The sequence below is a fragment of the Cheilinus undulatus genome, linkage group 8 (assembly GCF_018320785.1).
Source record: "Cheilinus undulatus linkage group 8, ASM1832078v1, whole genome shotgun sequence".
NCBI classification, from domain to species: Eukaryota; Metazoa; Chordata; class Actinopteri; order Labriformes; family Labridae; genus Cheilinus; species Cheilinus undulatus.
This window is the reverse complement of record NC_054872.1, coordinates 4389699-4413632: the sequence shown is the minus strand read 5'-3', so window position 1 is coordinate 4413632 and position 23934 is coordinate 4389699. Positions and strand designations below refer to the sequence as shown.

The 23934-nt window shown below is 39.0% G+C and overlaps 1 protein-coding gene across 1 annotated transcript in view; it reads right to left on the bottom strand.

The window, feature by feature from the left end:
* Positions 1-14362, bottom strand: part of LOC121513836 (pituitary tumor-transforming gene 1 protein-interacting protein) — a 31720-nt gene extending 17358 nt beyond the window's left edge. Inside the window, exons 1-5 of the mRNA XM_041793832.1 lie at positions 14085-14362; positions 13846-13892; positions 11366-11474; positions 8487-8595; positions 4716-4781 (exon numbers count right to left, since the gene is read on the bottom strand). Of these exons, the coding sequence (XP_041649766.1) occupies positions 4716-4781; positions 8487-8595; positions 11366-11474; positions 13846-13892; positions 14085-14199 (446 nt within the window). The 5' untranslated portion in view covers positions 14200-14362. The remainder of the gene's footprint in view (positions 1-4715; positions 4782-8486; positions 8596-11365; positions 11475-13845; positions 13893-14084) is intronic.
* Between the last annotated feature and the right edge of the window lie 9572 nt (positions 14363-23934).

Below are 23934 nucleotides of genomic sequence, written 5' to 3'. Positions count from 1 at the left end.
TCATCTATAATCTCCCTTTTCTCTGCACCTTTCGCGTGCATGTTGTGCTGGCGAGTGAGGCTCATCCTCAAGCAGATCACAATGACCGCTTAAGAAACTTCAGACATAGTGCTGCTGTAAGAGATTTAAGATCACAGGTGCAGACTAAGATTTTGCAAAGACTGGGAGTCACTAACTTCACGACTAGAGTAAGAGTCCTTATAAGAAAAAAAACAAAACAAAACAAAAACAAAGCAACTTTGCAAGTTATGGCAACAACCGAAGAAGTATCCTGGAAAAATTTCAGGATAAAAGCTTCCCACAGAAACACACTAAAATCTTGCATATTAGGATTTTCACATGTTAATTTTAAACGGAATAAGCCTATGTCCTGATCGTCCATTATGATGAGTCGAATAAAACAATCGTACAATTTATCCAATTGAGATAGTTGAAAGAAAATAAGTAGTTTGATAAGAAGAAATAACAATAATGTCAGGACTCTTTATTGACTGAAATTTGAATAAATTGTTGAGTTCTGTCAACCAAAGCTTCACTCTACCAGTCAGGGTAAAAAGGACTAAATGTGACTGAAACTAAAGAACATTTTCATCTGAAGACTAATACTGGACCTTAAATAGAAGACAATATTTACGTTGGTACACAGTACAAAAAAACTACTGCACACTGCAGTGAATTGATCTGAGATTGTAGTCTTAACCAGTTTGCTTATAGCAGTGGTTCTCAAAGTAGGGGTTGGGACCCCATTTGGGGTCGCTAGACACGTTCTGCCTATTGTTGTCTCTTTTGACCCATTATCATGGATATGAACCTATTTTCACCCAGGTTTGCCCATTTTAATTACATTTGACTATTTGTTATGCTAATTTTTGCAAGTTTTACCCAATTTTCCCAAGTTCTCTGCCTTAGTTAAGCCATTTTGCCAGTATAAACCACTTTTTCCCACTTTTAAATCCCATTTCACCAAAGTTTCCACCCATTTCTGCCACTCAAATCCCCTTTCACCACTTCTTATGCCTGTTTTTGCCATTTATTGCTGCCTCTCTTATCTGTTTTTTGGCAGCCTCTAACCCTTTTCTTCTACTTTAAAATCCCATTTCACCACCTTTTCCCTCATTTTTTGCCATTTTAAGCCATTTTAGCTATTTTCAATCCATTTTAATTCTGTTTTTAAGAAAAAAACGATGCAGATTTTTAAGAAGACTATCCACTAAAAGATATTTGTTGCTTTGTTAAGAATTGTTTTTATTTAGGTTTATTATTTAATATGTTTATTGCAACTTAAGTGTAGAGTGGACCATGATTTTGCTGACCTAGTTTGCCCCCAGTTTGGCTGGGCCCCAGAAAGCTCTCCCCTTTGTCCCCCCTTATGTGTGGCCTTGTCTGCACATGACTATTCTTGATTGTGCATGGCTGTGTTCAATCACATTCAGGTCCAGTGGGGGTCCCCAATCTCTGGCACCTTAATTTTGGGGGTCACGGGCTGAAAAGGTTGAGAACCCCTGGCCTATAGAATTGATAATCATGCTGAAGAATTGCTCTTCTTTCAAGTTATTAAGGCATAAGACACAAGTTGACACCATTTCAAAACCAGTAAAAACTCCTCTGAGTCAGTTTAAGAGGCTAAACTGCAAAGACCCTGAGTTAGTCACGGAAAAACATGATTATTTTAGCATCAGTCTTGTAAATAGATTTCTAAATCTCTTTTCTGCTTTTAGAGTAGAAACATAAAAATCTGATTCTGTCATTTTAAAGGCAGTTTTAGTATCACTAAGAGTCCAAACAGCAGTGTGGCTCAGTTCCTAGTGGGCTGTTAATGATTTCCTCAGACTGCTCTCTGGGCTCTGATGGAGATGAAGACTCAGCGCTGGCTCTCTGGGGGCCTGGCTGCAGTGTATGGAGTCTTTTCCATGATGGGTCCGATCGTTTCTGAATGTCCCGTTCACAACATGAACTTCCTCTATGTAGGTCACTGCACTAACTCTGACTTCAGAGATGTGATCATGCTCTCTGCAGGAAACCTCAACTGGATTCTGTGGCACGTGAGAGAAAAGCTCCTAGAGGTTGGATAATTCAGCTCACACAGAGAGAGAGAGAGCAGAGCTGTGATGTGATGTTCCCAGCTCTGCAAGTGATGATGATAAACCACAGTTACTGATAATCTTTCTGCACGACTGCCCCGCTTACCAACACATCACCCGGCCATCCTCAGAGCATGAATGCACTGGGAGCACAGGCACCAAAGAGAGAGACGGGGCTGCAACATTTATGCAGTGCAGGAAAGAAGAGGGCTGACTATGAGTAACACAGTGTTTCTTTGACAGAGCAGAGTGCTCCACAGGATGTAGCTCGCTCTATTTATGACCACATTACCAAAGAGCAGCTGCTCAGCCTTGACAATCCAATTGGTGTTTTGGGATGCGAGCGGAGAAACTCTGAGCTCCTCCTCTGGGACGTGGACTTGTTGGGGCTGCACACATGCACCAGTTGCTTAAATCCCAAACAAACAATGGCCCTTTTGTTTGGGACTTGAGTTTTTCCACTGCTGGGAATCAAATCAAGCTCCTGCAGGGAGATCAGGGGGGAAAAAAACCCCAACATGAAGAACGAATGAGATCGGATCTTTAAGTTATTTGCTGATCTTTTGTTCATCTCTGTCATTTTACCTGATCTGACAGCACAGCTGGCTGTGCTTTTAGTAAGGCAATGATACAGTCAATGGTAGTAACAAGTAAGTGAGTAAACATTTTTTTCTCTCACTCTGATATCAAACTCAACTTTTTATGTACCTTTGGGGCTTCATTTTTCAACACCTAATATTCAGAATGGCATCTAAAATGCACAAAGAATACAATACAATCTCAGAACCTGTAGCTAGAGCTGTGTAATTGATAATAAAGTTTGACTGTAATTATAGCTGACAGTCTTGGGATTTGCCATTGTGATTACAATGCAATGCATAAATGGTTTCATGAGTCTACTTGCTTGACTATCAAGGAAAGTGCAGAGAATAATGATTGTTCGAAAAGTGTTTTCTGCTCAAAACGTACAAATATTTAGTAGGTCTTGGCAATTAATCAAAAATCAGATAAAATCGCAATATGGCCTAAGGTAATTTTCAAATCGCAGAAGTTGCGATATTTCTTAACCTGAAATTTGTCAGAATACTCTAGTAGTGGAGTGTGGTTGAAAAGGGCAAAAAACGGCGTAAAAAGTGCCTGTTTTATGCTTGTTGCATCTGCGAGGTCGCGAGTGTCCGCATGTTGAAAGTGACATCAAATGTTAAGACACGCCCCTTCGCGGGGGCCAATTTTCGTCTGGCTGTGCACATCCCTGAAATCTTTACAGACGCGGGTGGCAGATGTCAGATGGCCAATTTTGAGGAGCTTTTGGTGGAAGAAGTCAGAAAATATATGGTTTATAATGTTTATAGTATTTATAATGGTTTATAAAAGGCCGAATGCGGTGCAGCAGGTAATCGAACCTGTGGGAAGACAAACGAAAGTACTGGAAATGTACTTCCTCATCTATCTCTCACATTGGCCGTACAAGAATATTGTACTCCCCCTCGTCCTTCCTCTCTTGATTGAATAGCCATGTGGACCATCTCCTCTCTTTTATGCTGTAACAACAACAGTAAACACAGCAGCTCCTCTTCATGGTTCTCAGTGATGTAAACAACAAATCTTCCACTATGTCTTGCATTAAAAACGCTACAGACGTGATTCTTGAAGACACTGCCCCCTAGCTTTTGGGAGAACATCAGTTTGCGGTGAAGAGGAAGCCGGCACTAGGTATAAATGCACAGACGTTTCCACATCATGATTCTGCATCAGTTTTATCCATGCATCCGTCCACGTGAAAAGCACAACCGAGCCTTTAGGCTTCTAGCTTGAGAAGTGTCAAAAACAGGCAGAAAGAAAGTGGTGGAAGGGGTTTAAAATAGACAAAAATGCGTTTTAAGTGGCACAAATGTGTTAAAACTGGCAAAATTGGTGTAATGTGGCAACAATATAATCTGAAAAATATTCTTTTTTTTTTTTTTTTAAGGGCATTTGGAGGCCCCCTCTCAGTGTCTCGATCCCAACGTTGACAACCACTGCTCTATTGGTTACCCTGGTTTAATCTAAGTAGAGTATAGCAAACTAGAGCATGTACTCTGTCATCTTCTTTAGCTCTGTTGCCTTTTAAATGAACCAAAGAGGAAGCTGCTGGTAAACAGAAACAGTAAAACGACCTCCGTCATATGGAACCAGAAGAGTTTTGAGGAGTTGGGCCAAGAAGAAATTTAAAAGAAAAGAAGAATTTCTTTTCTTCTTTTGAATTTTCATGTTCCAGTGTCTGCTGGTTGGAGCTCATTGCCCTCCCTCAGAGACTTGATGATAATAATGTTACTTTAATCGGTACAGAAAATTGGCCAAAATGAGTCAGAAATTACCCACATATCAGACATCATCATCATTCCTTAAAAATGTCTTTGCAGGGCTCGTTTCTGAGTCTGTGTTCGTGTCATAGCTCCGCTTGTAGTGTTTGCTTCTGCCAGAAGGGGCTGACACGGCATGAGTTATGCAAACCAAGCACTGAAAACACCAAATCCTCTACCTCGAGCATCATCAGGAGTTCATAAGTGTGGAGCTGTTATTTAAATTAACACAGTGAGAGTTGTTGCTGTCAGCTTCAACCACTCCTTCTTAAGCCAGCAGTGAATTTCTTACCTCTCCTCGGCGCGCTGTTTGATCTCTTCTCTCCTCCTGGCAAATCTCTCCTCATCTCTGTCGGGCCTAAAGACAGAACAAGGCAGGAACAAAGTGTCTGGATTACAGTGGAACAAAAACACTTAAACATTCACATTTTTTAAATCATATTCAGTGTCACTTTAGCTGCAGGGATACTCTCTTCACAAAGCACTGCCACTTACAAAGTTAGAGTGATTTAATTTCTCTGGAGCGTGATTTATATTTGATTCACGAATTGTCTCTACAGCTCAAGAAACAAAAGGAAATTAATGTGAAGGAGAGTGGAAGCGTGCGTCCCCTACGATAATGGAATAGTGGAATTTAATGGACGCTGAGCAATCAGGAGGTGGGAAAATAAAATTGCCTGTAGGTAAGGGTAACTGCTGTCTTTTTAATGGACGCTGTCTGAGTGTTGAACATGCTCTACATCCTGTTTTTTTGGTCAGATGATAGACAGGAACGGGACTCAAGCAGCCGCAGGCCTGTCAGTGTGTGACAGGCCGGCCTGCTGATGATTGACTGACATGACATTTTCATTTCGCTGCAGCACAATGAGAGCAGCGCACACGTGGATGTCATGTAGAGGAAACTACAATAAGCTGGGATGAAGCCATAATTCATGAGTGCTCACTTTAACTCCCAAGGTTCACAGCCCTGAACCAAGAAGAGCTCCTTTTCTCTGAATGATACAAGGTTGAAACTTTGATGCACAAACTTCTGGAACGATGGATTCGGACTCTACTTTATTATTTCACTGTTTTTCTAATGGACATAGCTTTGGCAGCAATACACTCACATAGTTTTGGTTTTGATTCCATTCTAGAGCTGGTTAACATTTAACCTCAACAGCCACGCCACAGCAGTGTGTGATATTTTTATAACATCGATCTCTGAGTCTGCTTTAAGAGGAGTTCTTGATTTTTCAAGCCTTTACACCAATTTTGCATATTTTGGATTCTTCCAGAGCAAAGAAAGTTTGGAGTAGACCTTATAACTACTGAGCCTGGACTCCAAAAAATGATACTCCAACATAATAATTTTTTTTGTTTGTTTTTTTATGATGTTTTTGCACAAATTGATTCAGTACAAGACAAACAATAAGAGACTAACAGAAACAAAAAAAAATCAAGTTAATCACAGCATTTTTAATAGTCTAAGTATATTTTTATGTTTTAGTAGGCCTGTTAATATAAACGCGTTAACACCAGTGATCAATCCGGAAAGCTTAATGTGTTAAAAATAATAACACAATTTAATCATATGACTAAGTTTGACCATAACTTCCTCCTGCAGTCGTCCTGCACGGATGTTTACATCGCTGAGGTGAAAAGGTTAAAAGCAGTTCAAACACAGCCAGCAGTGATGAGTGAGGAGACAGACGCAGGTCTGCTTCACGGCAAATTTAGATTTAAAAAGCTGCCTAATGGAAGTCTGGATGAAACAAACTTGTGTACATACCGAGGCGATGAACTGTAGTACACTGAAGTACAATGAGTCTGAAGCACCACCTCCGGGCAAAACGCACCTTTGCCAATGTTAGCAAAGACGCTAAAAACAACACGAGATCAAGCCATGATTGCTAATGTTGCTAATGTTAGCAAAGATGCTAAAAACAACGAGGGATCAAGCCATTACGCCAAGCTACACCGGCGCAGTCCAGCGGACCCGGACCCGCTAATGGGTCACCAGAGACTGCAGACCATCGACATTGTTGATGACAAGGGGCTTCAAGACATCATCCTGGTCGCCTCTACTGAACTACTGTCACAAGAATCTGTGAACTGTGTGACAGCTAAAAAGGTGACTAAAGTGGAGCAGCTGGCCCCAGCTACATTTATTACACTGACGACAGACCACAGGACATCAGTCAGCAACTTCAGCTACCTCAGGGTAACAGCACACCTGATCATTCACTTTACAGCACAACTTATTTTCTACCTGATGTGTTTGTCTACTGGGCTCTACTGCAGTTTATAAATATTATTGCTCAGTGAATAAAGACACTCTGATTTACAAACCAAAAATAAGTTTAAAAACAAAAATACAAGTAAATGGTAGTGGTTTAAATGTTAATTTATATATAATAATAATAATAATAATAATAATAATAATAATAAAGCATTTTTAGTTAAAAGTGCTTTCAAAGTGCTGTACATAAAGTTAAAATAATGAAAATAAACACGATAACAAGAAAGTTTAAAAATCTAAAAATTACTCAAACTGAAGAACTGCTGTGATTAATAATGATTAATCACAGCACAGTGATGTGATTAACTTAATCAATTTTTTAAAGTCAATTTACAGCAATAGTTTTTAGATTTTTAAAGTATGCTATTGTCAAGTGTTTTATTTCTATTCTTTTAATTCTATGTACGGCACATTAAAATGCTGATCCGAGTCCTTATCAATACCACTATCAATACTTTCTATAGTTTGGTGGAAAGACAAAAAAAGGACAAATATTTAAACTACAGGTGGTCTTAGCTGAGTAGAGCTTGAGTTAAAAAGCTATGATTCAGTCTGTCACATATATATAAAAACACATTCACACCGTATTTATTGAAGATTCTAATCAGAAAGTAAATTTTCCCATTTTTATGTGACATTTGAACACAACACAACATAGAAAACAGCTGTCTAATTTACTGAGGTTACCTGAACACATCATATTTTCCGTCTTCAGCTCGTTAAGTTTGCTAATTAACTTCAGTTTTGCCAATTCCACTGCAGATTTCTACACTGCATTAATATTGTTAACAAACAGGACTGGCTCAAAGTTCTGAAGCACGTTTCAGCATTTATCTGAGCAGCTGAAGAAGAAAACTGTCCTGAAGCAGCTGAAGAGAGTGGTATGACCATGGCTTGATCCCGTGTTGTTGTTAGTGTCTTTGCTAACATTAGAAAAGATGTGCTTTGCCTGAAGGTGGAACTTGAGACTCGTTGACTCATTAAATCCTATATTGGCCTTGAATATTGGCAAAATATGCAACTGTACCAGCAGGTACAGGTGATTTTCTAGGGTACCACACACTCAAGGGGGCCCACTGGAAGCCCTGTACATTTTAAATGAAGCCCAAAAAATAAAACTGTTATCAGACTGTTAACTTCCTGTTTCTCTCTTAGCTCCGCCTGATTCGGCCTGGCTTTGCACTAGAGACATTTGCTGTTTTTCACAGAAAAATTACGGTTGCACAATATTGGATTTTTGCAGATATCCGATATTTACAGATTCATTTTAGCTGATATGGATATTTAAATGTTTTACATGACTAAAAATTCAGTCTTTTGAACACAACTTAAGGTTTGAGGATGAAAAACAAAAACTTTTCTTATTAAAACACAATTTCAAGTTTAAAGAATGAGGATGAATAAAGAAAAAGATCTCAACTTACATAGGTCTGTTGGTCCAGCCTAAAACTCCACTAATTTATAAGTATATATGGACAAATTTAACAGTCAATAAATGCTGATATTCACGGCTCATATTCAAAATGCTCAACTAACTTCTTGTTAAAAATAAATCCTTGTATGTATTAAAAATCCACTGTCAAGTCAGGAATAGTTTTAGATATCTGAAAAGTGCGTGTTTATCTGGATTTGTGAGTGAGGCCTCAAAGAAGTGTTGAGGGTATAAGATGGACTGGTTTGTTAAGATCTGGGTTTTGCAGGTGTCTGACATATAAGGCACCTGAATAGATTTCCAGGGAGGCAGAACAATCAGTTCAATCAGGTTAGCACTGCTTGACTTACCCTGAGTCCCGTTTCTTGCAGCAACAGCAGCAGCAGCAGCACACGATGATGCTGATGAGGATGGTTCCACCCAGGACCGCCATGGCGATGATCAGGGCTTCAAAGTTCACTGGAGCACAAAGAGAAGAAATATTTCACACTCAATAAAACACTATCAGGTTTTCTGAGGCCCTGTAATAAATAAAACTCCAATCTCTGATCCCCTTTTCCTTACAATAGAACTTTACCTCAGTTTGTTTGACAATGGCGCCATCTGCAGACTCACTGGTATAATAACGAGTCAGTGTAAAGAAGAAACAGCGCTTCTATTTCAGTGAAAACAAAACCTGAGGTTTATCTGATGGAGATTTTGGGTCAAGGCCAGAAAACACCTCAGCAGCAGTAAAACTGTTTATCAGCTGCTGTGGGTCCAAACTTGAACTTCACTGACGACAAACCAGCCATAAATGATCTGAATCACCGCAATTTCACATGTGGGGGTCGGTAACCTCTAAATACCTGCAATTTAAGCCACATGAAGGAGGCTATGATATCTGATATCTATTAGTATTTAGAATATTTAGAATGATTAATGACTGTTAGAGTTGGTCAGTGGGTTTGGAGCTCTTCAACATATAGTTCAAACTCAATCACAGCAGGAGCCAGATTCTGGATTCAGGACTAACCTGAGGGCCTAAAAGGGTCACCTTTTAACCAGAACCTGTCAACCTCGTTTTACTGGTAATAAATTATGAAAAAAAACTTAGCCCTGATGATAAATGATTTTGAAATTTAGAAAGTTAGAAAGATAAGTTTAAAGGCTCACAATCTGAGAAAAGTCAATATTTAGCCTAGTTCAAAAAGGTCAAAACCTGAGGTTTTTATTTTCTAAAAAACAATGGTTATCATTATGAAGTTTGTTCAAAAAATTTTGAATTATGCTCAAGTGGCTGATGACTTGAAAAATATTCAGACTGTCATTTGCATTAATATTTAGGAAAATAAGAGAAAAATGTCATTTGCTTAATAATGTGGAAAGCGGTGTAATCTTGGGGGCCGGATTTGGTCCCCGGGCCTTGAGTTTGAAACCCCTAGTTTAAAGCATGGTAACATAAAACCACTGATCCTTCATGGCTCATTTCATTTTAAAAACTCACAGACAGCTCAGTGGACTAGACAGAAGTCAAATCAAACATTAACCTTTTCACTGCCCCCTTATTTTCTTTTCTATTTATAACAAGTTCCCTTTTTGTGTGCATGTTATAATCTTTGATCTACTTGCAGTTCCTTAATTTCTTTCAAAATGAAAGCCAGTCTGTATCCAAACAGCAAGTCAGTTACCCTTAGTTTTAGACAGTATGAAAAATCCAGAACGAAAAAAAAAAAGCTGTTTAAAAAGGAAAAAGGTGGAATTACAAAATGGAGTTAACTAAGGAAACTCTGAGACTGCGTGGGATTTAATATTTGAACCATTTGACAGCCCTAGTTTTAACTTAAAGTACTAAACCAATCAGCTCATGCCTAAAAATGTCTGAATTTCTCTGACACTATGAAATTGCTCTCACTGAAACATTTTACCACTTGTTATTGTGTTGTGATACTCAACCCACTCTTTAGTGACCAGTTGCGGCTCTTTATATTCTTACTTGGGGAAAAAAACAAACTCCTTAAAACCTTTATGACGGTAAACATTGTCATTAGTGAAGATTCATAGCAATAATAGCAATAAATCTATTATTAGTAATAAATCTATTACCCACACAAAGAAGACACGCTTTAACTACCAAATCTGTGTATTATTGCCATCAGGTGCACTCGACGGAGGAGTGAGTATAAGAAAAGAGAGTAGAGTAGGTCTGCAGTTGTAGTATCTCTTCAGTAAGGTCAGGTGTGTTTGTGTTTAAACCGAAGCTTTCTATGCCCTTGCCTTCACTATTTTCTCCAGTCACTTCCTGTCGATGCTCTCTCACACTCATGTTTTATGATGATTATGCCTATACACGTCATCCTCAACGAGCCAAACACACACAGATCACATGTTGAGATAACGTAATAGCAACTAGTCCAAACGTGGGTGTTTTATTTGGTCTTTAATGTACTAATGTTGTTAAAACAGCAGAAATATAAAACCAAAGCTACTAAATGAGGCAGGGCCCGTTTTAGCCATTTAGATGCCCAGGGCAAAGACCAATTTGAGACCCCTCCCCCTTTAGCTACAGAGTAAAAATGAATCTCTTTTATGTTAATAAACCCACAGAACTATAGTAAATGCTTCAATGTGAGATAAAAATACCCAAATAGCCAACCATAATCCATCAGCTCTTTGAAACGCACCTTTTGACTTTTTTTTTTTTGCTTTTAAATTGTTTAAAAACCCACTGACAGATGTAAAGGGTGACCAATAGCACTGATTTATAAACAAATTTAAATCCTGATCCTGATAAATTGAGGTACGAAGTTTTGGCCTGACATCAGTGATAAATAAAATAAATATATGCTCATTATCAGTGACATATTTGTTCTTCTGACACTATACAGATAGCCTATTGCATCCTGTTTAACCTCTCAATTATCCACCAATCCACTGTTTTATGTCATTTTAACTATGGATGAACTGATCTATGATCTACCTTACATCCCTGGTTTGGATTGTGGCTCTCACTAAAGTATTTTTAAGACAATGTGGCTCTTTGGTAGAATAAGGTTGAGTACCTCTGTGTGAGACTGTTTCCTTCTTTGAGTGAAATCCAATAAAAATACATTTGATAGTTTCACAAAAACACTGACCTCAGTACAATCAGTGGGAAAATGTAAAACATTGATTTAGGTCGAAATGAAAGAGAAAGCTCATAAAGTGACAGGATCTTTCATAATGGCCACAATAAACCTAGAAAACTCACTCCAGCAGACTCCCCATCGGGCCTGGGACAGCTGGCAAAGAGACGCTGGAGGGAGCAACCAGCTCACCGGGTACTCGGTGCAGTTGTTGGTGGTGAAGCACCACAGGCACTGTGCGGAAAAAAACAAGTTTAACATTTTAGATGTCATTGTTTTAGTTTGATCAAACTCACCAAAAATAGAGTTACACTGTACACTTTACTTTATTGTAAATCTAACCTAAATATTTTGCTGCTAGAGCAGTACTAATTCTTTTAAGGATGCAAAAATAATGTAGCTGCAAACAGTATTCATATTTAAGACCATACATAATGAATCACAACCTGAAGTGCACAGGAGAAATGTGTGTTATGTCAATTTGGCCAAAAAGAAAAACAACTCCATTATGTAAAGCAGGGGTGACAAACTCAGTCACAGCAGGGGCCGGATTCTGGATTCAGGTCTAACCTGAGAGCCTAACAGGGTCAACATTTAACCATAACTGTCAACCTCCTTTTTACCAGTAATAAAATAGGGAAAAAACAGCACTGCTGATAAATCATTTGGGAATTCAAAACAGTAAAAATGATGTTTAAAAGCACAAAATCTGTGATAAAAAAAATCCAACATATTAGTTCTAAAGGTCAGAACAAGATATTAAAAATAGAAAAATAATGTTTTTAAAGATTAAATATATGAGGAAAAATTGAAATCATAAGTTTGAAAGGTCAAAATAGAAAATCAAATTTGAAATCATGAGTTTAAAGGTCAAAATAAGACTTACAATTTTAAATTTTGAGTCTGATAGGTCAAAATATGGGATTAAAAAGCCAAAATAAGGAGTTGAAAATGTCAAAATATAAGATAGATTAAAAAAGAAGGGATGACTTAAAAAGTTTAAAATATTACTCAAATTTAAAATTTGGGGTTTAAAAGATCAAAGTATGATATCAAAACTAAAAATTATTCATTTAAAATGTCAAAATATTATAAAAAAATTGAAATCATGAGTTTAAAGTCGATATATGACTTAGAATTTAAACAGTGAGTCTGATAGGTCAAAGTATGGGATTAAAAAGTCAAAATTAGGATTTGAAAGTGTCAAAATATGAGCTAGAATTCAAAATAAGAACTTAAAAGTTAAAAATATGACTTAGCTTAAAATTGGGAGTTTAAAAGGTCAAAATATGAAATAAAAGGAAAAATTCTAAAACTCTTAAATTCAAACATCAAAATATGAGAAAAAATTTAATCATGAGTTTAAAAGTAAAAATATGGGACAAAAAAGACAAAGTAAGGAGTTGAAAAGTTCAAAATATTGCTTAAAATTTAAAATTGGCAATCTTAAAGATAGAAATGTGAGACATAAAGTCCAAATAATGAGTTGAAAAGGTCAAAGTATGAAATGAAAAATCAAAATTATAAGTCTGAGGCCTAAGCTTGAGATGCAAAATTTAAAATATGAAATAAAAAACAAATTAATTTCTTTCTCTACATCCTCAACTTTTTATGAAATGGTTTTTTACACTTTATTTTTTGGATTTTTATGGCTTAACAACTTATACTGCAGGACACCCGCAGACCTCATACTGGTGGGACAGTTATAATACAGATATGATATGATCTTGTGGGCCGGATATAATTGTCAGACGGGCCAGATTTGGCCCCTGGGCCTTGAGTTTGACACCCCTGATGTAAAGCATCCGCGGGTGTTGTTCAGTTGTCATTCTCTAATTTACTACTTTTCTTATTTTCATGGAGATTTGATGCTTTTGAGAAATGTTTGGGACTCTAGCCCTGGAACAGGCTGTATTCACATTCACTTCTACAACCAGTTCTGATACTTTTGATACAACTGTCAGGCAGTATGTAAAGGGACTGAGACAATCTTCCAGTACAATCACACTGATGTTATCAACAAGAATAATATATTGTTAGCCTCATCCTCAGCCAATCAGATTGCTTGTTACAGTCCATAATCCCTATACTCTCATTCATCTACCAATTATCATCTATTAAGTCATTTTTATTTGTTATGTAGTATTTGTTTTGTGTTTGTTTTTTTAAGAAACTTGTTCACACATCTGGAAGAACTTACTGCTTCAGCATAAATTATAAAAAATCTTTTGTGTTTGCCAAAATATGTTTTTTTTCTGAAAACTGTAAAATCTGACTTAGACCATTTTGCTATGAGGCTAATGATAAACAGGTTTATTGGTCCGTACTGGTACATTTTGACTAAAGATTTGCTGTGGTAGAGCTCTGAAAGTTGACATGTTGTAGAGAAAGCCCCTGGGGTCGCTGCTTCACTGATTTATGGCTCTGTAAACTGAAGCAGGTCTTTGCTCATGTTGTTGGAGGTAAAGTAGGCCGCTGAGATTACAGACCAAGCATGAGACTATAAATGGCTCCGCTTTATGACAGCAGTCAGTCAGAAATTTTAGAGCAAAGGTCTGAAATTATCTATCAAAACTGCAGCCATAATCGCTCCGTGTAATCTTACCTTGGCATGTGGGACACAAGTATCACAGCTGGTGTAGGCAGAGCAGGCTGGGAGAGAAAACAGTAACGTGACTCCTTCACAGTAACACAATACATGGCACGGTGGCGTACTTTAAATTAAACCAATCACTATGAGTTCATTACAGGTGTTAACTTTATCGTGAACGTAGCATATCATAACCAGACAAAAACACCACTGTCAACAGTATTTACGTTGTTTTTTAGTGAAATGAAACTTACGGGTCGGTGGTGGTGATGGTGTTGGAGTAGTTTGGCATGCCCCCTGGCTAACAAAGCTAACACACAGAACAGCGGCACAAAAACAACTCCAAGCGGTCACCGAGAGCCTCTCCATGGTTAAAGAGGACGGCGATGACACGGTGAAGTAAACAGTGAGAACAACTGCGTGTAGAAATACGGAATATCTTCTCCTCGAGAGTGAACGCTGCTTCCTTGAACTCTCCTCAAACACCTCTCTGTTGTGTCTGTTTTTGCGTCTGATCTGGTGCGTGACACTTCCTGATCGTCTGGGGTGAGCTCGTGTAGAGTTACCGTGACGGCCCAGGCGGGTGGAGTTACGGCGCTCGTGGGTACGTTTAGATTTAAAGCCAAAAGTGAAAGATGCTACCATTACTTTTTTTTTTAATACAATCATTTACAGGTCTGAACTGTCTGTCTGAACAGGAATAACTGTAAGTGATTCTTAATGCGTTTCTTCTGCTTCTTCTTAATATTATTATTAAAAAATTGTTATTATTATTACTAATTATTGTTGTTGTTATATATTATTATAATCATCATTATTGTTATAATTATTATTGTTGTAACTGTTTTTACTACTACTACTACTACTAATAATAATAATAATAATTATTATTATTATTATTATTATTATTGGGTCTTCCTTGCTATTCGTGACCTTTATGTCCCCTGGATTTAACTTTGTATGTTACTTGAATTTAAAAAAAAATGTATTTCTCAAAAGGCTTATTTTACAGACTGAGGTCTTCAGTATAATATTGACATACAATAATGTACAGTGCTTAACAAATTTATTAGACCACCACCCAAAGTAAGGTTTACACCACAGCTGCCCTAAATTAACAGCATTGGTAATTACCAAAATCATTTTTTATGTTTCTGCAATGGTTAATACACCAACATGTAGAAGCTCTTTAACCCAGATATTTTTAATGCTAAAATATAATTATTATTGTTAAATTTTCAAATTTACTGAGTTACAAAAAAACTGAAAAAATAGTAAAGCACATTAATATTTCTTGGTTAATATGTCAAATTATAGTTATTTACTTGCATTCCTGAACAGAAAAATGAGTTTTAGTGGTTGAGTGTTATGCTTGATTCATTTCTGACTTCTAAGAGAAGCCCAGTGAGCCGGCTCAAATTTGGGTGAATTCAGTTTGAAATTCCTCATTCCTGTTCAAAATGGTGAAACGGGGAGAGCTGAACTGAACTGAAAATGAGAGAGTCCACATTAAAGCACTTCATGATGCTGGATGGTCTCTGAGACAAATATGACAGGTGGTCTAATACATTTGTTAAGCACTGTATGTTAACATAGTTTTTTAATTTTTTTTTTTCAAATACACTCATTTTCATGGTACACACAGTACTTTTTCCATTTTTAAAGAGACCCCTTCCATCACAGGTGTCAAACTCAAGGCCCAGGGGGCCAAATCCGGCCCGTGGTACAGTTGTATCCAGCCTGCAACATCATACGATCTTTCTATTACAACTGGTCCACCAGTGTGAGGTCTGCAGATTTCCTCCAGTAAACATGTAAACTTATCCTCGATGATTTAAAATGTCCTTGTTCAATTATAAAAATTTGAAAAAGTTACGAGTAAAAGAAGTTAGATAAAAAGTCAGGAAGGTGGGAAAAGAAATTTGTTATTTTATATTTTCAATTTTGCATCTCACAATTCTGACTTAAACTTATGATTTTGACTTTTTTTAATGTTTGACCTTCAAGAGTCACAATTCAAAATTTCTAATTCATTTTTCCTTTTAAACTTGTGATTTTGACTTTCTGTCTCATTTATTTGCCTTTTGAAAACACAGTGAATAGTGACGGAGATCAGAATGACAAACACCGCGGAGGTAGATGCGTGGTAGAAGCCATGGGAGAAAAAGCGCACAGCCAATGGTGGTGGAGGCTACCTGGTGATGTCAGAATATGCAAATTAGATGAGTGAATTTACTCCCATCATAAAGTTTGGGTCATACTGAAGATTTTTCTCATTTACAGTGTGCCTTTATCTCTAACCACTTTCAAGCTACAGCCTTTTGAAAACCTGATATCAAAATTGAATATTTTCTTGAAAAAAAAAAAAGGGTTGAGCGGAAAGGGTTTGTTGTATACAGCTACTGAGTTGTTGTGTCCCAGCTGATTACTCTAGCAGGCCTGTCATTAGCTGGGACTGAACCTCAGCAGTGCTTTTTTTCTGAGCCAGACTACATGTTTCAATCCAAACTCTGACAAAGTGGACATTTATATTTAATAATATATTTGATTTTTTTTTTTTTTTTTTATGGTAAAATATTTGGCAAAATGACACAGTTACACTAAGTTCATTGGATTTCTAATAAAAAAAAGTCATAAAGATCTCATAATTCACACAGATGTTTGAATTTATTTTCATTTTATTACTAACAGCTGACTTGGATTCCTCCTAGGTAAACGTGGGCCAAGATAATGCAGAGTAAACCTGCCCAGAGCCAAAGAAGCTCTTGGTTGATTAACTGACACTCAGACAATACTCAGGGTCACACAGGTGCACTTGTTTTGCTTCTTTGGGTCTACCAGACACGTAGAGGGTGAACTGGCTTGAATACGCTGCCCCCGTCAGATATAAGACAAACAAAACCAAGCACAAAATATGTTTTATCAGGGATAATCAGTGTTTTTTATGGTGTTTTTATTGCTAAACTTTTGAGTTAGCTGCTTTTGGGACCAAATATGGACAAGAGCTGTTTCTGTGCAGCTGGGTTTCCATTACACTTGGAAATGCGCAAAATCAAAATAGCGCAATAAAAAAACTGGTAATGGAAACACCTGAATTTCGAAAAAACCCTAAAATATAGCTAAAAAGTTTTTACGCTTTCATGAGGAGGTTTTTCAGGTGTTTCGATATAGAAATATGTCGCAAAAGTGCAATTGAAACACTTTGTCCGCATTTACAAGTCCCGGGACATGACGTATGGTGTCACGTGACCAGTAGCTCCAAGACAACATGGCGCGGTACATATAGACAGAAGAAGAGACAAGACTTTTCTTAACATCATACTTCTAACCTTGTGCGTGGCTTTTGCCATACATACGGACTCTACCTCTGAACTGTCATCCGTTGCCTTCGTCTTTTGTTCAAAATTATCAAGGCAACCGCCGTAGATGTAACCTAAACTGTACCAACATGCAACAGGTTTTGAGCGTCAAGCTTCCCTGCAGCGGATTCACGCGAGATGAGATTTTATGAGATTTGCAAGGCCTATGCCCAAAGCTCCCTTCAATGGAAATGCATTCAAAGCGCAATTGTACTTCATCGAAATTTAGGGAATATTGCTTTTATTTTGCGAAAACCTGTAATGGAAACCCAGCTTATGAGCCATTACTGCTGGGCTTTATAAGAGTCTTGAGATTCTCTTCTTACTAACAGTTTATAACAGGACAAAGTTGACTCAGTATTTTGTGCCTTTCATGAGAGTGTTTGTCGCTTAAATTCCAAACAGCCAGAATATGGGCGGTGCAGTAGAGAGGGTTAACACAATTATGTCTTCATGGGGCCCCTAGCAGTCTGGGATCCAGTCAATCGCCTTCCTTTGCCTAATGGTAAAGTCTGCCTCTGTTTGAAATCGAAGGCGCTCTCCTCCAAATCATTGTGGCGGAGTGAGTGTCTGTGTTTTATAGGGGAAGTGGTGTAATTTGGTACAGGAACAAGAGCAAACTGAAGCGATAGGCGCAACAATTTTGGGTACATTTTGTGTACTTTTATTTTAAAAATCTGTAGAGACTGTGGCCTCAGACATGTGGCCACAAAGTCAACAAATCAACACATATTTACAGTGAGTGAGAAAAAAGGCAAATACTTTTTCATGGTGATGTATGACATGAAGAAATCTTTCGGGTTCAGGACTGGCTCTACGTGATGGAGGGATGGAGGCGCAGCTTCTCCAGAGACAGGCACAGGTTTGGGTCTTCTGCTAAACACTGGTGCAGCATGTCTTGGCAGTCTGGGGACAAAGCCGCACTGACAGATACTTCACCATTGACATATTCTGTCCTTTTAAATAGTTCCATGTCCCAGTTCATGAGCTTATAGAGGACACCCCCGATCTGCCACACCGTGATGGGAACGGCCATGTAGGTGGCGTAATCATCCAGCTTCAGTGGGATATTCTCTGGAATGCCATCAGAGTCGTTGCATTCTGCCGACTTTTATGTATAGCAGCTTATCCCAAAGTCTGAGTCTGATCCGAGGGGCGTCAGAGTTGATTTCTATCTGGATGTTGTTTAGTTTGATGTCGCTATGTAACACATCCTTTGACTGAACCTCCAACGCAACCTCAACCAGCTGCTTCAATATCGGCCGGCTCTCTGTTTCCTTCAAGGCCTCATCTCTGTCCTTTATATATTTCTCAAGGTTGACTGCAGGAACCGGATGACTTCCTCATCTTCCTCATAGTACTCCAGGAAACGGCTGTGGATTTCTCAACCTCTTGTCCACTGGTCAGTCTCTGCATAACAGCCACCTCCATAGGAGTTCCATTATCGTCGTACCTGACAAACATCTTGAGAATGCGTTTGATGGCCACAGGGATGTGATCTTTGATTCTGTAGCCAGTGTACACAGAACCAAATCCTCCTTCTCCCACCAGATCCAGCTGCTGGCACTTTTCCTCAGACTTTAGGTTGTCGGCTTCCCTCTCCTCTCTAGGCTCCAGTGAGTTTCTGATGGCCTCCTCTTGATCAGAGACTCTCGATCTCTTTCTGGGCTCTTCCTCTACGTCTAGACGTTTCCGTTTTTCTCCGGTGACACCCTCTAAAGGATGAGAGATCTTACACCTCTTCTTAGATGGCTCCTCTGCTTTCTCAGAGGCTTTTCTCTTTTTGGTCTGCTGATCTGCAGAGCCAGACTTACGGACCGGGTCATTTTCCACACAGTCAGAGTCATTCTGGGGAGTTTGGGCTCTCCCTGAAGTAGTTGCTGGTTGAATTGGAGTAAGCTCCCGGGCACACCGCTCTGTGGGGGTGAGTGTTGTCGAGGGTGGAGTTTGGTCTCAGAAGCAAGATCCAATAAGCAACAGCAAAATAAGCTGTTTGGCATTGGCAGAGAAGATTTGGCAAATTTTTTAAGGGCGCAACCCACATACTCCGCTCTGCTGCTCATCCCAAAAATGCATGTTCCTTACAAATGTGGTACCATTTAAAAGGGAAATAAACAGGCTTTCCAACGGTATAAGATTTATTGCCAAGAAGCATTGTTACAACAAAGAAATAACTTACCAAACACAAATCGTCTTACTTTTTGTGCTAACTTTAGTTTTCTGCTGTGTGAGTATAATAGCAAATTTGCAGCGAAAAATGTTCAAAAATATCAGAGTAGACAAACGTCCACAACACGCTTGTGAAAGTTACATTAACATTTGCAAATGGAGTTTGAGCAGAAATGTTAGCATTAGACTAAATAACAAATGACTGACATTTAAGCTAGCACATGGCTAATTAATGTGGCAAAAATTCATGAGATCCCAACTAAAAAAGTCATGCACAATATCTTTGGTAACATTTAAACTATGTACAGATATGCAGCAAACCAACCGTCTGGATGGATTTTGATTTAACCATCGATGGAGAATAAAATGAAGCTGAACCTTTGAGGACTGCAGACATGTTAGCAAAATAAACAGGAAGCAGCAGTTGTGAGCCGAACTCTTGCTTCAGCCAGTCCATTGACTACAGACTTGGTTCCCAACCTGGGCAAAAACCTCACCTCTGCACAAGACAAGCTGTTGGTGTGGCTCTCTGCTCTGGTTTTAACAAGAACAGCGGTCTAGTTCGGACCAGTTCATAAACTGCAGCAGTCTTACCGCGATATCCAAGCTAACAGTTAACGGTGAACAATACTGGAAAAACCAACCGCCATGATCGAGAGCCATGCCGCAACAGACCGGGAGTTGAGTGAGAACATTTTTTTCTGTCACAGAAAACTTTCAGTGTTGCTCTCTGCACTTCTTTGGATAAGACACGTTATCTGGTTCAGATGATAGCACCGCTGCGGCTCAGTCCTCCCAGCTAATGACAGGCCTGCTACAGTCATTAGCTGGGACCAAACTCATTAGCTGTATACAACAACTAACCCTTTCCCCATAACTGTCACATAATCATGCCAAAATGGGGCGGCAGAAAAGCAGTGTTGCTCTCAGCGCTAACTGTGAAGAAGAAATGTCTTGGTCTGGCTAAGGACAAGCTAACGTTAGGCTAGCAGCCGTTGTATACAAGCACAACAAGTAACCCTTTCCCCCTTTAATGATCACACACTCATTCTGAAACAGTTTGGCAGAAGAGCAAAAACACCCTTTCTGTTACAGAAAGCTTTTAGTGTTGCTGTCTTCTCTTGTTTCAATAAAGAAATGTCCAGTTTTAACAAAAGTGCTGCTGTGACCAATTCAAAGCTAATTGCTATACAAGCAGCTGTTGCACACAAGCATTCACACAAGAAGTTACCTTTTCCCCTCAACTATCAAATAGTTATGCCAAAGCAGGTCAGGAGAAAAGTGAAAACATCTTTCCCAACATGAAAAGCTAATAGGGTTGTTTTTATTCTTTGTCGTACAGAAATGTGGTCCAGTTCTGGTTAAACAGAGGCTAAAGCTATATCTGAGTATTTAGAGCAGTGGAGGCAGCCATTAGAGGACTTTCAGCACAAGTAAACCCCGCCCATAGCGCAACTTTGTATCTATGGCTCTAGTGAACACAGTGGAAGTGCAGGAGTCCTGGTCATGCCAAACTTTGTCCGTTTGGGAATTCTGGAGGCTACTGAGCCAGACCCGGTGGCATGGGCGGGCACGGCCCCCCAGTGCCCGCCCGGAGTCAGCTGTGCCCGCCCTGGGACTTAAACCTGTCCATATTTGGGTTTTGTTTGTTTTTTTTTTGTCGGAGTAGCCATCTTATATTATTCCTATCTCAATTTGTCAATCCTACAATTCAACCAATTCAACTAACAAACAAAGGTAACGTGCTAGCCAATTACTAATAGAGGGGGCGGGTCACTGAGTCATATCGTGTCATACGTTCGTGGCGTTCACCGTCACTAGTGCGCAGTGAACTGAACATGGATATCCGGAATTATTTCCAAAAGGTTACAAAAGTACCGAAGACAAAAGATGACGCCGAGGGGAGCGAGCAGGAAGCAGCGCCATACAGCTTGACCTCTATTGGAAACATAAGCACCAAAGTCAACAGCCACACTGGAGTAAACATTCATGCTAGGAGGGTTAGCTACGGCAGCTAGGGAGTACAAGGACCAGCGCCAAGCAGCGTAACTCATCCGCATAGAAGAAACCTGAGTGAAAATCTAAACAACAATAACACCACCAAGGTTCACGGTAACATTACAGCTGCAAGGAACAGCAACAGGCCATTGCAGCCTAGTGACCTTGGGACAGAAAAGCTCCAAAGACCACTCATGCAGAGCTTTTAGGATGAACTGCAGAGCTTTTGGGATGAACTGCCCCTTTTAGTGAGAGAAAAATGATATCTCAGACTGTAGAAGTGGCCACATGCCACTGTCCAGCCTGAAGCAAATAAAATTTAGGTTGAAAAGGTGTGCCCCCCCCAGTTTGTTTCTGCAGCCAGGTCTTTACTGAGCTCTTGGGAACCTTCAGGGCAGCAGACTGTTTTGTAGCCTTCTCCAGATCTGTGCCTGTCAACAATCCTGTCTCTGAGCTCTTTGGGCAGTTCCTCTGACGTCATGACCTGGATTTTTGCTCTATATGCAGTTGTCAGCTGTACTTTACCAGTGTTTTTGCATAAATAACGGCTCAATTTCTGGTTTCTCCAGAAAAATAAATCAACTAAGGGGGCTTTCACACCTATGTTGTTTGGTCCGGACTTTTGGACTTTCAGACTTTTCTGTTTGGTCCAAACCAAAATGATAGGTCTGAAACCTCCCCTGGGCCTTGGTCCGGACTTTCAGGTGTGAAAACACCCTTAAAGAAATATATTAAATGAAAAGTTAAGGCCTTTGCCCCTGCCTTGCGATTTTTTCAAGCGAATAAATCGCACGAAATGTTTCTTTTTTTTTCGAACCAGTGGCAACGTAGCAACAGCAACACAATTCTTTCTAACCGTGGTCAATTTTTTCAAAGTGGCGCTCAGGTGAACACGCATCTGGCCAATGAAAACACTCGCTGGAGCCGTGTTTTAAGGCAGACAGAGGAGCAAAAATGTCCTCTTCACAAACACCCCGTTTGCCATCTTTTCATATCTGTCTGTAGACAGTGCTTCAGTTTGTTTCCTTACGTAGCCTGGTAAGAGGGGGAGACAGGCAGCAGCCAGGCAGACATGTCCATGTGAGCTTAAAAGCGCTACTCTCACAGCTGGAGCTGTTTCCAAACTCGGGACTGTAGTCCAATGAAATACTTGTAAACATGGTCTCCTCTGACCTCAGACATATGGCTAATAAATGCTCCGGATCAATCAGCTCACTGAAATCACTCTTCTGACCAGTCTGTGACACAAACAGGTGAGCCAATCGGTGCGCTACGGGGGGGCTTAAGTCCTCTCACAGCCAACCTCAACTGTGCCATTATTGTTATAAATAATATTCAACAGAATGAATGAAAAGTCGGTCCCTCCTCATAGCAAACTTGGTTGGCACAGTGAAACAGTGAAACTAAACGGCACTGACCTCGTGGCTGTGCGTAAAAGGGCCGTTACGCATGGAGAAAGAGGGAGATACCTCCAATATACATCACTGTTTATCAGAGGGCAGGAGAAAACACACTGCAGACTTTTGCAGCACGAAGATTGAAACATATGAGACAGCCTACAAGTTATTAATAAACATTTCAGAATAAATTAGAATGATTTGAAGTATAATTTTCTTGTGTATGTATATTTTAATGTCACTGTTTCAAACCTGTTGTGTTATTTAAATGTATAGTTTGATATTTTTCCTCTCTGCACTTCCCTGTTAGGTAACTAGAAAAAAAATCTGACCAATTTCCATTGTGTAAGTGCTTAGTCAAAGACAGCCCTAATGACTTCATTGAAATAATAATAAAAATCTTAAGACAATTCAGACTAAAAGCTTTGTTATAATGTTTTATCTATGATGATCACACACTTTAAGTGTTACATAAATAGTCAAAGCTATATTTCTTTTGTATTTTTAGGATTTGATTGATCTACTTTCCCCACATTTTTCATTCCTGAGTGTAGGAACAGTGCACACTGATGACTGGTTCTAATGTTTTGGGTGCAGATAGCATTCAGTTCAGCTCACTTCTTTGTATGTACACTCTTACACAAACACACACTGACAAACAGCTGTCTGTGACTTCATGGGATACTGCTGTGAAGATTTCAAACCAACCAAAGATGTGAAGTCAGGTCAGGTCCAAGTTTGCTTGCAGCACCATCTTGTGGACTTAACAGGAACTACAGAAGAAGTGGTGTGGAGGATTGCAACAGCTTATTCTCAGCAAATGTTTACTGTAAATTGACATGAATTATGTCTGAATGCATACGTATTATTATCACCTTCATAATGATGAAAAGTCAGGAATAATGTGAGAGGAACTTTGAACAGAGATTACAAGTCTTCTTGTGCAGTGTGCAATAACCAACAAGTGTTAAAGTTACTATAGCCCAGATGAAATAAAAACGGGGTCAAATCTGTTAAAGACTATTTTAAAGTTAGGTTTTAGATCAGTGATACTCAAGGAGTGGCTCTTTTGTGATTAGTTGTGGCTCTTTTATGTCTTCATTTTCATTATTATTCCCCCAGAAAACCTTACAAAAGGGAAACTTTTTTACCCATTTCCACATTTTTTTGCCACTTTCCAT